The following is a 15928-nucleotide window of genomic DNA, read 5'->3' as shown; positions in this document are numbered from 1 at the left end:
GGAAAATGATTGATGGATTGTCAGCTGGTTGCTCTCTTTCACATTAATAAGGTTATTGTTAAATGACTTTTTTCCTTTAATTTAAAGGGCTCTTCTCATCATGTTGAGATAAAATCATGGGTGAAAAATTTGTGGATAATTAGGTTATACCTTTATAGTATAATGGCTGGCTACAAAGTCAAATTGCGCATCAAGACATTTCCAGTTCATATCTCATCTTTGGCATGAGGATATTCTCTCAATATCCAATTCCCATCCTCACTTGCAAGACAGGTTTAACAGAACTACTGTGCACCATTGCAGCAGCCACTCTATAGGTCTGTGGAGCACTGCTGCTGGTTCAAAAGTCAGAAGGCTTCACACTGCCAACAGTGCCATGCAGAATGGCTGCTGACAGGTTCTGTTGGCAGAGGAGTAGGTATGGGGGCAGACTGAGATCAGGACAGGGCAAATCACAGAGGCACTGGTGTTTGCAATATCCAAAATCCCTATCCCAGCCCAGACAAGGTTCCTCAGAGCTACACTGGTAGAACAGCTGACATAACTTTGAGGAGTTCCAAAGTGGACCAGGCAGCAGCTGAAGAAGTAAGTAAAATTTTTCTTTACTTACCTCTCCCAGTTGGCCTCGTTTCCTGCCGGTACGCAGGATGCAGCTGATGCTGTGTCAGCCACTCTACACTGTGCACACTGGCCAAGGATAGGATTGGGCCAGTGGTTTCATTGGATTCCTAAACCAGGATGCATCACTAGCAAAGCAGTAAATTAGCATTGCAAAAAGAAAGCCTGTTGGGCTGGTTTTCAACATCTCTCTTCTTTGGCATCTTGTTAGAAGATCTACATAAATTGTCTTTTGAGTTAACTGTCCTGGTGATAATTATTCAGTTTATAGTACCAATACTTTCTTTAATGCTTTCATTTAGGATTGTGACCAGAGCATCTGAGTGTGTGGAACAAGAAGGGAGAATTTCTAGGATATGTCTGTCCAATGACTCCAGCCCCATACTTGGAGTGTTCATCTTATTTTCCCTGACAAACAATTAAGCAGAGAAAGAATCTGTGCATTGCATCATGTTTCTTGCTCTCCTACAAAGCACCAAGGAAGGGAAGATGGTGGAGGCCTTGAAACGGATGGCTTAGGGTTCATATCCTGTAACCTATCCTATCCTGTAACCAAATGTTTTTGTTTAGTGGCATGATCCTTATCATTTTAACTGAACTGGAAATGGTCACAGTGTCTGAAGCACCATGTCTTCAGAAGGATAGACTGATGGATGTTAGGCATATCCGCACTAACAGCTGGAAAGTAGCCATGCTTTTGCATTGGGTTTTGGGGGCCTCACCTACCTTGGGTATAGGAATTCCAACAATTTTGCAAGTGAATGTGGCAGGATACCCTTCCAAGACACGGAAATGCTTGAGTCTCTTGTCGAAGATTGGGGCAATGCACTTGCCCGTAGGGATCTCGTCATGTTCAATTTCATCATCAGATTCATCCACTGGGGTACGTTCAAGGCGAAATTCTATTTCATTCATTAACCTCTGCTCAAAGCTGGAAATCTTATATTCCTGCAAAACAGTGACATGCATTCAGGGGAGGCAGGGGAGGCAAAGCCTCACCAGACCCCAAAAACAAGGCCCAAAGACCCAACAAGAGTTCCTTGCCTTTCTGCTCTGTTCCTTTCCTCTTGAACAGAGTCACAGCCCAATCCTAATCCACGCTGGAACAGGCAGGCCAACTTGCCTGCCCCATATCCAGCACGGGGTTGAGGCTGCCTGAAGCTCAGTCAAGGGCAAGGGGAATTCATTCTGAGCAGCCTGGCACTGCACCAAGTTGCCTGGGAGTGAGGTTAGGATCTGGTACAAGGGCTAGATCCTAGCTCCACCCCTGCTCAGCCCTGGCCCACTCACCGTCCACACTACCCCCACCCCAGAACACCTCCATTCCACCCTCCCCCTGCCCTCCCCAGACTCCTGTGCCAGTCCTACGTGGCCAATGTGACCTTACCTTTCCAAGGCTGGCACACATCCGTGCACCAGCCTCCCAATTTCCAAGCTGGTGCAAAAGTGCCCAAGGGCCAGTTTGGATTGCACCCTGGGTGCGTTAAGCAGCATACACCCACATTACAATACACAGGGAAGCAGCTAGCCTATGATTTGCTACAAACATGACTGGCTTCTAACGGACACCAGCAGGGTGCCTGTGTCAGCAAGCTCTGGGGAGGCAGCAGGAAGAGTTGCCTCCATTCTGTTTGACAAAATCTATGAAAAAGCAGGGAGTCTGCTCAAAGGATTGGCTCTCTCTAAAGCAACAGGGGAGGCAGTATTCCAGTTGCCTCAGGGGGTGTGTCGCTGAGCTCTCCCTAGCTCTGAGTGGGGAAAGGCAAGATATTTTCAAATTTATTGGTGTGTGTGTGTTTTCAAGGAAAGTACTGAGAGAGACTCAGCTTAAGGGGCAGGGAGGGAGGGTGCATTCATGTGGCTGTGCCTCCCCGGGTTTGGGTCTCACCACACATCACTGCTGCAACATACGTAGTTTTGGAATATACGAGCAAACTGTCAAAGGGCACAATTCTAACCAACTTTCCAGCAATGGCATAGCTGTGCCAGTGGGGTATGTGCTTCATCCTGCAGTTGAGGGGCAGTCACGGAGGCCTCCTCAAGGTAAGGCAGTGTTTGTTCCCTTACCTCTGAGTTGCATTGCCCTTACCTTGATGCTGGAAAGTTGATTGGGACTGCGCCCAAAAGCTCTCTTAAAACTCCTCAATATCTCTTGGCATACATTTTCTTCAGTTTCTACTGCCAAAAATTGTTAACACTAATATTATTTGAGCTTCCTCCAATGCAACCAGGATCCCTCCATATGAATGGGGGAAATGAATGCCATATGTCCTTGTTTGTGACAGCAGGATTGCTATGACTGAAGACAGGATGGGAACCAACCAGCATTTTTCCCAATCCAACCAAAGTTAGACAAGTTACACACATTGAATTCCTGCTGATTTCAGTGGAAGAAGATGCAGTGTGAGTGTCAAATTCCTGAAAATCTTCAAAGTGGAAATAACACAAAATGAGTACAAGAACATCATATATTATTGTAGGTGTGCACTGCAGTGGGGGGGGGCAGGATAACTGACCATGGGGCATAGTTTACCATGTGTGATGGAGAAGATCCTAATCATGGATCTCCTATCATTAAAAAATTACAGGAGCTTTTGATTAAAATAAACCAACCATGAGAGATCTTAATCAAAACGATGGTTCTCTCACATCATGTTTAATGCAGTCCTTGAAAAGAATTTTAACAGAACTGTGTTTATAAGTATGCATACCTGGGAAAGATCCAACCAGTAAGTAACAATGACAGCCACTAGATGGGGTCACCTCATCTTCTGTACCATTAGATTAGGTATGCCTCATGGCGTTTTACCAGCTGGCCGGCAAAATATAGGCTTATAGAATTTCACCTTGTTTAGTTTTCTCTTTCATGAAGCATGCCTCAGCAAATTGCTCTACAAAATGGGCCAGTTACTCAGTTACTTGCTTCTGTTGTTACAGAATGCCTTTAGAAATAGAAAGGCATGTGCTTCTGATAGTTACCAGCTGAAAGCATGTATTCCATGGCAATATATTTCCACCAGAAAAGTTATCAGACACCAAGCTTATTGCTTTGTGCTTTCCAGCCTCCCAAACAGTTCAAACCAATGGCAGTCTTAATGATTAGGTTTTGCTGAACATCAGAAACCTCTAGATATATTCCAACTCAAGCCATAGGTGCAGTGCCAGATCACAAAGGATGCTTTTGTATCCAAATACAAAAAAGCATCTGAGATTAAAAGCCATTTCTGCTCAGTGTTGCATATACGCAACAGGGATCAAATGTGTACACCTGTGGGCTGGCCAGAAATGGGTTAAATGGCAAACTATATTCATGAGGGTATCAGCGGTGAATGGAACATGTGTGTTTCAATGCATGGGTTTCTTGGCAGTGCACACAGAAGCAGGAGACCAATTCTTCCTCAATCCCTACTTCTTTGTACATTACAGAGAAACGAAGGCATTTAAAACACCCACCCACCATTCACAAGTTAATGTTAAGTATACTTTGCAATTTAAATGCATCCAGTACTTATAGAATGCTGAAAATGTAAACAGTGAAATGGCTCAGTGGGGCAAGTACTGTTCCTCAGCCTCAGTTCCCTCATCTGTAAACAGTAAACAACTGTGACATATTGGATTAATAAAATGTTGAAAAGCTGTCGTGTACCTTGAGCATTATTGATACTTTATTTACAGCACAATCCTATGCATGTTTACTAAGATGTAAATCCCACTGTGTTCAATAGGATTTACTCCCAGGTAAGTGCATATAGGATTTCAGGTTTGGACTCATAGCAGCCCATAACACACAACACAGCAAACCTATTGAGTAATATTCTTCTAGAATTTGGAACTTATTTATAATATTTTATAGAACATCCTTGCCTTGAAGTATGCCTTCTTGACACTTTTAGGTGTCTTTAAAATACATAATACTAAATATCAGAAGTGATAATTAAATGATTTTCTGTAATATGTACAGGTTGAGTCTCATTATTCACGAGGGTTCTGTTCCAAGAACTCACAGTGGATGGCAAAAAATGCACTATAGCAAATCAATTTAAAAAACAAAGTTTCTTTGCTCCGGTGATTTAAAAACAGCCTTGGTGACCTTTATAATGCACACAGAGTCAATCAGTCTCTCTCCAGGTGCTTAGGCTTCGCTAGGAGGCAGCAATCCCTCCCTTCATCAGGAGCCCCAGCAAGGGTGAAAGAAGGTGATAATCGCTGCCATTTAGCCTTCTTTCACGTGCTCAGGGGGAAGGGAGGAGTGAAGCCTGCAGAGAATGACTGATGGATTCAGCTGGCTGCCCTCTCTGGCATTATTAAATGACTGTTTTCCTTTACTTTAAAGGGCTCTTCTCATCAGCTTTGAGATAGAAAAATCTATGGATACTTAGGTTATACCTGTAATCACTTCTATGACTGTCTCTCTGCAACAGTAAAAAGTGGTTTTTAAAACTGTGATTTTAAAGGGGTGCATTTTTTCCCTTCTCCAGGGATCAGCACATTCCTTCTCATTTGCAGGGGCCATTTGTGTTGAGTAAAATCCGTGTATAAAAAATTTGTTTATAACAAGGCTGGACCTGAATGCATCTTCCCCCCACCCCATGTCAATTGCATTATCTATCAAAAGCTGCATTTCAGGTTTTCACATTTTAATCATCAGATTTACATATGGGGCAAACAAGGGTGGGATGCCACAGTTGTACCTTGGATACATCTTGAGCTGTATAGTTGAAGATTGGGGTATCATTGCTTGGTCCCTGAAGCTTGCGAGCGAGATTTTCATCATAAGTTGTTCTCTGGTAGAGAGAAGTAATGGGATTAGGAAAATGTTGTTATTACATTTATGGGCATAATTTTGACAAAATGAAGGGATAAGCTAGAGAAGGCGGTTTCTAGGGAGAAACAAAACGTGCGATTTAATTAATCACTTAGCACTGCAGTGTACGATCTATTTAAATAATTACTATAGCAGAGAGTATTTTACATATTGCAGGGGGGCAATTTATCTTCCTGTGACATCAGCTGCAAAATTCCCACTGGCTGAAAGGTTGCAAATACTGAAGGAAAAATTCTTCAGCATTTTCCCCAAAGGGGGTGGGGAAGTGAGGAACTGAGGGGCATTTCTCCAGGTAAATTTGTGAGTAATAAAAACCTTTAGAGTGGTCCCTAGTCAAAGACATAGAGAAATAACCTTGAATTGTGCTACTTAGGAAGGCTGCAGGAGGCCTGCAGATAATGCTCCTTCCTTTGTACTAATGCAGGGGTGCTCAATAGGTGGATCGCGATCTACCGGTAGATCGCGAGGCAAAATGAGTAGATCGCAGAGTGCCGATCCCCCCCCCTTCAGGTGCCTCTGGGAGGAAACGCCGGGAGTAAGGCCCATTGTACTCAATGGGGCTTACTCCCAGGTAAGTGTGGCTAGGATTGCAGCCTCACAGCCTAATCCTAGGCATGTCTACTCAGGAGTAAGTCCTGTTATACTCAGTGGGGCTCAAGGTACACCAACATACATTGTACACATAAATGTTATATGTTATGATGGCGCGAACATTGTAAAAAAAAACTCTGGTAGATCTCCGGGCCTTGCTGGGTTTCAAAGTAGTTCTCGAGCCAAAAAAGTGTGAGCACCCCTGTACTAATGAATATCTGATTCAAAAAGTGTTCAATAAATTCTGTTTTTTTCTGTGTCTTTAACTTCAAAAAGTTAAATGAGGTAGTGTGGGTTGAAACAATAGCAAACAGAGGAGTGTTTCTTCAATTATTATAATGAATTGGAAAAAAATACAATAAGACATTAACTCCAAATCCTTTTTTTTTTTTTACATAGAAATGCTAAAGACATTTATTCCACACAATTGAAGGAGAATTTGGGCTTGTCCATACCACCTTACTTACTTTTTCTCTCCTCTTCTCCACTCACCATTGGTAGAACAACTGAAACAGGGAGATGCTGGGTTTATCCAGAATCTCCCTGTGTCTGTTTAAAAAAAAAAGGGGGGGGGTTATCCCCAGTTCATATGTATTTCGTGAGGGGAGCAGTAGGAGAGGGAATGTATAAGCTCCAGGTGCACACTTCATCTCACTATGGGTAGAATTCACAGACTAGACCAGACTAGATATGCAAGTAAACTGATGAGAGTTGAGCAAAATCATCTCCTGGACAAGAGGCCCTTCCATTGCAAATTTTGCCATCCCTGGTTTCCTTTGCACTGCCTCCCAAGTGTGGCAAACATGCCATAAAGCGTGTTTTTGGTTTCTTGGGAGCATGCTAGGCCAGCATAGGAACATGCGCTGGCCAAGCAGCACCAGGTCTGCACCTGGAGAAGGTAAGTTTGTGCCAGTCCAGACAGGCTGGCACAGGGAGCTGGAGAGGGTGGAAGGTGGGCAGAAGGGAGGCGGGAGGGGGCATTTAAGGGTGGGGGAGAGCGCCCCAGGAGGTGGATTGGGACCAGAAGGGGGTGGGACCAGCCGCAGCAGCCCCATAGGGCTGGCTGGTGCATGCCACAGGGTAGGTACAATAAAATCCCCTTACTCCAAGTTGCACCCCAGCCAGCATCTACCTTGCACTGGATTCAGTGCAGGCCAGTCAGCCTGCCTGTTCCAGCACGAGTTAGGATTGCACCCTAAGAGTTTTGTCATGTGCATCAAAGATCTGGGCATAGCAAAAGATTATTTTTATTTCACTCCCCTGCCCTGAGATCTGAATGCTGAAATGCTGATATATTTAGGACTTTCACTCAGAAATTGACCAACGCTTCTAAACTTTCTTGACAATGTTGTTTCTGCCTTGGGAGTCCACAGGGGTTGCTAGCATCTTCTACAAGATCCAGGTGAGCACTGTTAAACTGTAACTTTAAAAAGTTTTAAAATGCCTTTGTTGCATCTGAAAGCATCAGATAATGCCCTTTCTCATTTTGCTTTTTATTTTTTATTTTTGAACATACTTCATCCAGCCTTTCCTTTAAAAAAAACAACCGACAGTGGGATTGTGGTTTTGCCTCACTGTGAGGCTATCACATCTGCAGCACTGTTACTCCTCATTCATTACATAGAGAAGTTAAATCCTCTTGCTGCTGGTAATTGGAGACAAGTATGATTGTCCTGCTGTGGATTTCCGTGGGATTTAAATTGGTTTGAAAAGACCCTCATTTGTTTATTCCACAGAAAGCATTTCTATTTATCTGTAGTAATTGAGCACAAAGTATGAGAAGATCCTCTCTCTCTCTCTCTCTCTCTCTCTCTCTCTCACACACACACACACACACACACACACACACACACACACACACCAGTTTCCAGGCAGCTTGACAAAAGAGGACAAAAAACTCCATAAGAGAAAAGGAATACCCAAACCTAAGCAGGTAAACACCTTTGTATCCTTGTACAAGGAAGACACATTTTACAATTAGGTCTCAACTGAAAACAGGGTCTGGGTGACTATGTAATTTCAATCTAACTGCCTGGAAGGGATATAAAGCAACAGGTGACTGCTCAACTAGCTTGCACCTACTTTGTTACATGTTCTATATATTCATTCCAAGAACCTGCATCATATCCTCTGGTCTGCCTCCAAACACTGACCTTGTTTTGTCCTGAATTTTATAACACAGTGACTCTGTTGTGAAAGAAGGAATAAAGAGAAGGGAATGTGACTGTGGGAAAGTCTGCCCCAGAATCTCTACTGGCTGGTGAACTCCACATTTTTCAAGAAAGTTTGTAGTGGTTTGAGGGAGCCATTGCTTCCCTTGGTGTACACACATTTCCTTTTGCCTCTGGTCAAACAAGCTTTGCAGGTTTTTGAAACAGAGCTCCAAAACACCCATCTACCAGATGCAAAAATAGGGTGAATGCACATAGCACAGGTCCCTCTTTCAAGTTACCTTCAACCACTCTCTCTCCAGCCTCAGTTACCCAAATGAAGTTCGAAAGCTCTGGGCAGCTTCAGGGGAAATTCCAAATGTTCTCTGAAAAAGCAGTTTTCCTTAGCATGGGAGGAGCCAACACCATACTTTAAGCTACATGAAAGTGCAGTTGAGGATGACCTTCCTCGGCTTCTCTTCTGCAAATGGGACTTGGCACAAAGGTGCATGAAATGTGGCAGAGCACTTTCTTTGCATACAGAAGATCTCACATTCAGTTCCTGGTGCTTTTTATGCAAAAAATAGCAGTCAGACTGTTGTGTACCTTCCTGCCCCCGTGCAGATCAAGTGTGTGAGAGGAAGGGGGAAATCTGCCATCTGCCTTCACCATGGTCCTGATACAGATCAGGGCCACTCATAATTTCTATTTATCCTGGAAAATATAAACTCCCATTTATGCTGAAATAGCCAATGTTACTTACATGCAGCCAAAAGTGTATGTAGGTGGCGATGGGGGAACAATAGAGGAGGAACAGGATTCCAGAAGGAAAAAAGTTAAATAGAAGCACAGATTCCAGGAGGAAAAAGTTAAATCCCTCCTGAGGTTGCCCGACAACACTGAGATCAAACTATTACTAGAGCTTCACATGGGGTAACACAGTGCATTACATTCACTCCTTCCATGAGTGAAAAGGAACTGTAAATCATACAAGCTTCCCCCAACGTTCTCCTCATGCCAAGGAGATAGGTGGCACTGCAGGACACATGACATGGTGTGAACAGCACAGGCCAATGCTGTAAGAACAGCAGATAGTGTGTAAAAGATCAGAATAATTAATAAATTAAGCAGATATAGAAGATCTTCAGGATTCCATTCCTTATCCTATTCTCCCCTTCTGTCATTCATTCCCCATATAATTTTGGTAAACTTTTAAGTAAGAGCTGTCACAGAAATAGATATCTTGAACTTTTAGCTTTTCATAAAAACAAATCAATCCCCACCATGGGTAATATCACAGTTCCAGAGTAGTGGTTCCCAACTTTTTTTTTTGCACCGGTACCACCTTTTTAGATCTGACAACGTATCAGGACCCCCTTAAGTCCTAGAGCCAGAAGTGATGCCATTTCCAAAGCAGGAAGTGATGCCACTGTCCTTAGGGCCAGAAGCAATGACATTAAACAGGTAATGAAGTCATTGTTTTAAATAATGATTTGTTTTTAAAATAATTTCTTTGTTCTTAATAAATCATACTTTTTGAAAGTCGAAAGAACTCCAAATCCTCTTTAGAATGTTCAGAATGCTTTTGCATTCTGTGTTTTGAGTTCAGTGACTGACTCAGTGATTGATAAAGCACTAAGAACAACACTGCACATTGTGGCTTCTCTATGCCATTGCTGAAAAAGCCAGATTTTAGATGGTCTTCAGAGTATTTATGTTGCCCTTCCCTGAGGGCTGAGCCCCATCTAGGCATGCCCAGGGAAAATGCAAGATGCCTGCTTGAAGAGAGACCCAGGAGAGACTTCACAACATGCACACACACACATACATACACCAAGATGAGCCCAAGGCAAGGCTAGTTTCCCCCACAGACAGAAGTGTTGAGGAAGTGGCAGTTTAATAGGGAAACCTCTAGTCAGAAATTCCCACTGTTCCCAGTTAACATTGCAAAGTTCTACGTACAACACTAGTTGCAAAGGGGCCCCAGCAGGTGCAGGGAAGAAGAAGAAGATGTCTTTCATAAAGATAGTAAAGAAAGCATATTCACTACCATCACTCCAAGAACAACTGCCAATGCTCAGGCTCTCACTGTGTTCACTCTCTCCCCCCTCACATACATACATACATATATCAGTATTTATATACCACCTTTCTCTGTTTTTTAAACAGCATTCAAGGTGCTTTAAATGGCTTAGGGCACAGTCCTAACCCCCTTTCCAACACTGGCATAAGGGTAATGCAGCTCCGAAGTAAGGGTACAAATATTCCCTAACTGTGAGGAGGCTTCTGTGAGTGCCACCCGACTGCAGGATGCAGCACATGTCCCATTGGCACAGCTATGCCAATGCTGGAAAGTTGGCTAGGATTTGGGCCTTAGTCTAAGCCACCATCTTTCAATGGGGTTTTTACAATATGATCTGTGGACAACTCACAGATCCTTCAGTCACCAGATGTTGCCTTCACAGCCTGGATGATCTCTTCTGGCTATGTGTCATCAGCAGCTATGGTAAATCAAGCCTGGACAAGTCCTCAAGGTTGTTTCAGTTCTTTGCTGGCTGGCCTCACACACGCTTCCCCGCACTGTCACTGCGGTGGCTAATTGGCTCATCAGCAACTCTGTTCTGCCACAATGAATACTGCAGTTTGTCACAGCCTGGCATTCTGTCTCCCATCCAGAAATGAGACCATGGTATCTCCTGCTAAGCTCTTCAGGCAGTACCAATACTCAACCATCAGTCCACACCTCCTGCCTCCGACCTCACATTCTCACTAACCATGTTCTTAAGCTCTGCTGTTCAACATGGCGGCAGATGGTTGTTCAAAAGAAGCTTCCAAGATGGTGGTGCCCAGCTTTTCAAGATAGTGACTAACTTATTCTATACACTTAAGTGCTGGTGAAGCAAGGCTTGGGCTGAAGATCTCAGAAGAACATGCACAATTTAATAGCAGCTAGTGTTCTTACCTGCTGTCCATGTGGAAACACATCTTCCCGTGGATGCAGTCTTTTCTCCAGGTCCTTTACCACAGCAGCTCTGTGATCTCTAATTGAATCCTCTGTGGCCAAGTGCAAGGGCCTGAGGTTCTTCTTCATCGCTCCCTGGTTTCCTCTACAAAACAAACCTGCTCTTAAAATGCTGCTTCAGTATATAATTTTCTACCAATGTATTTTTTCAACACAAAACCCAAAAGCCCTGGTCCAGCAATGGGTCATATGCATGGATATACCCTTCCATATCTGCAGTACATATTGTCAGAAGTACATACAAATAGGTACAATTTGCCTATGATTTCCCAGTCTGATGCAGTAGCTGGGGCTGATTGCATCCAGGTCTATGAAATAAGTGGTAGTAACATCAATTTACTATAGAGGGAGACTGGGGGCTGAGTTTTGCCTCCCTCTCCTGGCCAAGCAGCTAATCAGAGTGACTGCAGTTTGTTTCAGGGCTGGGTGTTTCAACACATGCTGTTGAATCAGGATCTTGGTCAGTAATAAACCATTTAGGAATAAAGAGAACAACAAATTGTCAAATAGACCAAAGTTGCAATTCTATGCATATACAGTAGTATATACTTTGGTATTATCTATAACCATTTACTTCTGTTACTGTTATTGTTGTTGCTATTTCCTGTTTCTCAGCTGAAACATTCCTGATGTAGCTACACACATCTATTAAACACTGAATTTACAAAAAAGGAGAACCCAGGGAAAGTTAAATCTACATAAAGTGTATTACAGTAGGCAAGCCTACTGTAATAGGCTTTGTGAGATCCCTGTCCTCCAAGAAGAGAGGCATTCTATACAATGGATAAAATTGATAAGAAGCTCCTCTAGAGGCCACAGCAACCTGCTTATCAAAAACCAGACAGGATTTGAATAACGCTAGGGTGGCATATCTGCACTGGTGAGATAACAACCACTCTATCAGCTGCTGACATATTTAACCATTTCAAGGGCACAGGGATTTCCCACCAGCATCACCTTCAATTTGCCTGTATACAGCTTTCAAACATTGGCTAAGGACAGAAATAATAGCTCCTGGATATTTAGTTAACAAGGTATAGAGCTGGGTGTCTATGTGGTAAGTCATATGACCATTAAAAAGTTGAACCTTCTATTATGAGATGCCATCTTTAGACTTTTCTTTCTTGTTCCTAAGTTAGTATTCCGTCCTAAAATAAATGTTTGTTTGATTACCCAAAAAGTTTAGAATTCTTCTGCAATATGAGACCCTATACAAAAGTGTCAGTGGTATAGTATCCTACCGTGCTCATGCAAACATACTAAAGCCACAATCCTAACCACACTTTTCTTGGGAGTAAGTTCCATTGTCTATAATGGGACTTACTTCTGACAGCCATAGGATTGGCCTATAAGTATGCCTCTGGCCTGGTGTAATAATGCTAAGTAAATAATCTTAAAAATAACAGTGTTGTGATATTGCACGCAGGACCCCAGAGAAATCTTTCTGTCATTGAAACATTTTGGAATGTTTTTGCGTGTCCCATAATTTTCTCTTCTCAGAAATGCTTTTTTAATTTTTTCTTGGCTATGCAGGTTGAATTAAATGAGTACAAAACACTATTCTTTCATAGTGACTTGCGTGCTTTTGCTGCTCTTGACATGCAAGATTTGTGTCACTTACGCAGCTGGTGCACTTTTAGGGAGACCCATGGCATTTGTTGGGGGTGTAGAAGGAAGTGAAGGAAGAACAGCACTGAGGAAAGCTACTGGGTTCTGAATCCGACCAGTTGGAGAGAGGGGTGTGGGAGCCACGTTGTGGGGCTGGAACTGGTTCATACTAGATACAGAAAGCAACAGTGGGGGTAATATAGGTTCTTTGGGACTTGTTACAGGCTGTTCAGCTTGGTTTGTAAAGCCCCCTGGAGACCTTGTTTGGGCTGGTGGAGGAGGTCCCAAGAAGTTTTCCTTGTTGGTTGTCCTCTGAGTTCCTTGAGGTACATTACTGAACGAAGGCATAGGGGAACTGGAGGGAGAGCTGACTGTGGGAGTGGTGTTCTGAGATGCCAGGAATTGTTTAGGCCGAGTGTAGGTGAACATCTGTGTCAGGGAACCCTTGTTCTGCTTGTACACTGTTGATGAAGGTGGTTGCTGTTGTTGCTGCTGCTGCTGGCTGGGCACTGTAGCAGCATTCACAGAGCCAAGACTGAATAGCAGCTCTCGTGGAGGTGGGGAAAATGGTTGCTGTACTTGCTGCTGTTCAAACATGACCTGATTGTGCAGCTGTTTCAACTGCGTAGGACCCCTGCAGAAAAAGAAAAATGAATGCAATCCATTTTATGCAGCATAACAACCATTGAATGGAGGCATTTCTTCTTGAACTAAATCAAAAGTACTGATTTCCAGGCAGACTGGATTTTCATTCAAACCCTTCAATGTGAGTCACAGATGAGTCAAAGGAATGTCAATCCACCTACCTTTCTTCTGACTGGTGCAACAGAGGATGTTATGCATCCATACCAGTGTTGAGATTCAACAGGAGGAACTCCATTCTCATACATACATACATACATACATACATACATACATACATACATACATACATACATACATACAGCAAGTTTGTTTGTTTTTTTACAGAAAAGTTAAAGCCTGCCATAGATGCATGCGACTCTGTTTCTAGTTTCCCCACAGTATTCCTTGTGGGGAGGACTTGAACCACTGCAAGAAAACAATTTATTCAGCTGTATCCTTCAGCATTTCAGGCAGAAATCCTTCTTCAATGGACAATCCAACTTTCAGTTCTGCCATAAGGTACCATTTCTGAAGCAGGCTGCAATCCTAACCACACTTCCTGAGAGTAAGCCTCATTGAACAAAATAGGACTTACTTCTGAGTAGACCTGGTTAGGATTGTGCCCGCAGTCTCTTAAGCCAGGGGTCTCCAAACTTTTTGGCCAGAAGGCCACATCAAATATCTGGCGTGGTGTGGAGGGATGGAAAAAAAATTAAAATAAAATTTAAATAAATAAATTAGAGATGGAACTTAGATGAGTGAATAAATTAATGAATGGGCTCATTCATTCAACCTCTCTGGCCCTCAGAACACCCTCCAGACACAGTCAGAGCAGTTCTGCTCATGTTCAGTTGAGTGGACTAGAGGCTTTCAGGGGACAAGAGGTTGGCGGCGGGGCGGAAAGAGGCTTGCTGCGGGCCGCATCTGGCCCCCGGGCCGGGGTTTGGAGACCCCTGTCTTAACCTGTCAAATATAATGAATAACATTGTTCATGGCAAGCTAGATGCTTGGCCCTGAAGGCTGTGATACTAACTTACAAGCAACGCTTTCCTGTTCTTGGTTTATATGGGTTGCATATCTACAAACACCAATAGCAACAATGGGACAATGATGGATCGTTGGTCTCCGAGTGCCCAAGAAAAAAAAATACACAGTGGACACAGCCTGGAATGTTGGAAATGACCCAGTTAGACTTTGTTTACATTCAGGCAGTATGCTCAACTTCTAGTTTTCAAGAAGATACAGAATATTAACATTTGCAAAATATGTTACTTTTATTTCTGTGTGAAATATGAGTATAATGCAGAACAATTAACACATGATTCTGACATGCCTAAGGTTTAAAAAATGCCTTCTCACTTACAGTTTTGGTTTGGCTAACACTGGAGGTGGCTCCTTTGAAGGTGAAGCTGGATCCTGTGTTTTCAATGTTTGTCCATTGATCTTTTCCGGGAAAGAATTTGGTCTGATCTGATTGGCAGGTCCTCCCCCATCTTCTGATGATGTTTCACTTCCTTTGTCATCTTCTGGCAGCTTGAAGTGCACGTGAAGGCCTATCTTAGAACTTGACCGGGGTTCGTTGTGGTTAACTAGGACTCCTTCCAGTTTAGGCTTTGGAGGCTGATCCACCAAAGGAATTGAAGGGGCAGATGCAGGAAGCTGGTGCTCAGCAGCAACTAAACTGATTGAACTGATAGTGTGAAGAGCAGCATTATGGTTCTGGTCGTCCGGTCCTGGAATAGCAAGCATTAAATATGTGCCTTTACTCAAATATCCTAATCTGGATTACAAATGTACTGGCTGTAAGTGTTCTGATCAGAGATATCTAGTGCTCTAAACCTGACCCCCTTCCTTGGCACTAGGGTTGAAAAGCCATGTGTGGTGGGTGTGACAGGTGAAGACAGAGGGGCTAGACCTTCCTATAGCCTCACAAGCCTGGCTGGAAATATGTGGTTGAAAATAAAGGAAGTACAGATAGCCGTGTAGCTTACTGTTGCGCCGCCCCAGAGCACATCTGTCAGCCTGCTGCCCCCTCCAACTCAAAAGTAATTGTGGTGATGTGATGACATCGGAATTTGCTCTGAATTACCTGACCACAGCTCAACTGGGAGCAAGGCAGGGCAGGACCACAGTGACTGGAAGAGTGCTGCCCGGGGTTCTGTGCCCCCCCCCCCAGCTATGCAACTGAATATAGTAATGGGATCCTGAATGACAGGTAGAATGTGCTGCAGGGAACAATGAGGGAGCACATCAGCAGCTGTAAAAACAACACTTCTGCCCACACATCCCCCCATCTTAGCCCATGAAACTACAGATCATGACAAATAATTTTTAACACATTACCCTTTAATTATTAGCCTTTTGTTTGGTCAGTGCCTCCCTGTTCCCTTGCTCTGTTTTCACAAACATATTCTTTTGAATTCATCAACATTTTTGAAACATTTACATTTTTATTATTATGCTAATTTAAATCAAATTAGTATCTTCAGG

General features: G+C 43.3%; 1 protein-coding gene across 2 annotated transcripts in view; it reads right to left on the bottom strand.

Moving 5' to 3' along the window:
- MYPN (myopalladin) overlaps positions 1-15928 on the bottom strand; it is an 80539-nt gene that overhangs the window by 13622 nt on the left and 50989 nt on the right. For both annotated transcript variants that reach the window (XM_066619480.1, XM_066619479.1), the window contains exons 10-14: positions 14802-15171; positions 12828-13448; positions 11147-11291; positions 5310-5402; positions 1345-1566 (exon numbers count right to left, since the gene is read on the bottom strand). In XM_066619480.1, coding sequence (XP_066475577.1) covers positions 1345-1566; positions 5310-5402; positions 11147-11291; positions 12828-13448; positions 14802-15171 — 1451 coding nt within the window. The remainder of the gene's footprint in view (positions 1-1344; positions 1567-5309; positions 5403-11146; positions 11292-12827; positions 13449-14801; positions 15172-15928) is intronic.

This window comes from Tiliqua scincoides, chromosome 3 (genome assembly GCF_035046505.1).
Source record: "Tiliqua scincoides isolate rTilSci1 chromosome 3, rTilSci1.hap2, whole genome shotgun sequence".
NCBI classification, from domain to species: Eukaryota; Metazoa; Chordata; class Lepidosauria; order Squamata; family Scincidae; genus Tiliqua; species Tiliqua scincoides.
The sequence above is the reverse complement of the archived record's forward strand: the minus strand, read 5'-3'. Positions and strand labels throughout refer to the sequence as shown.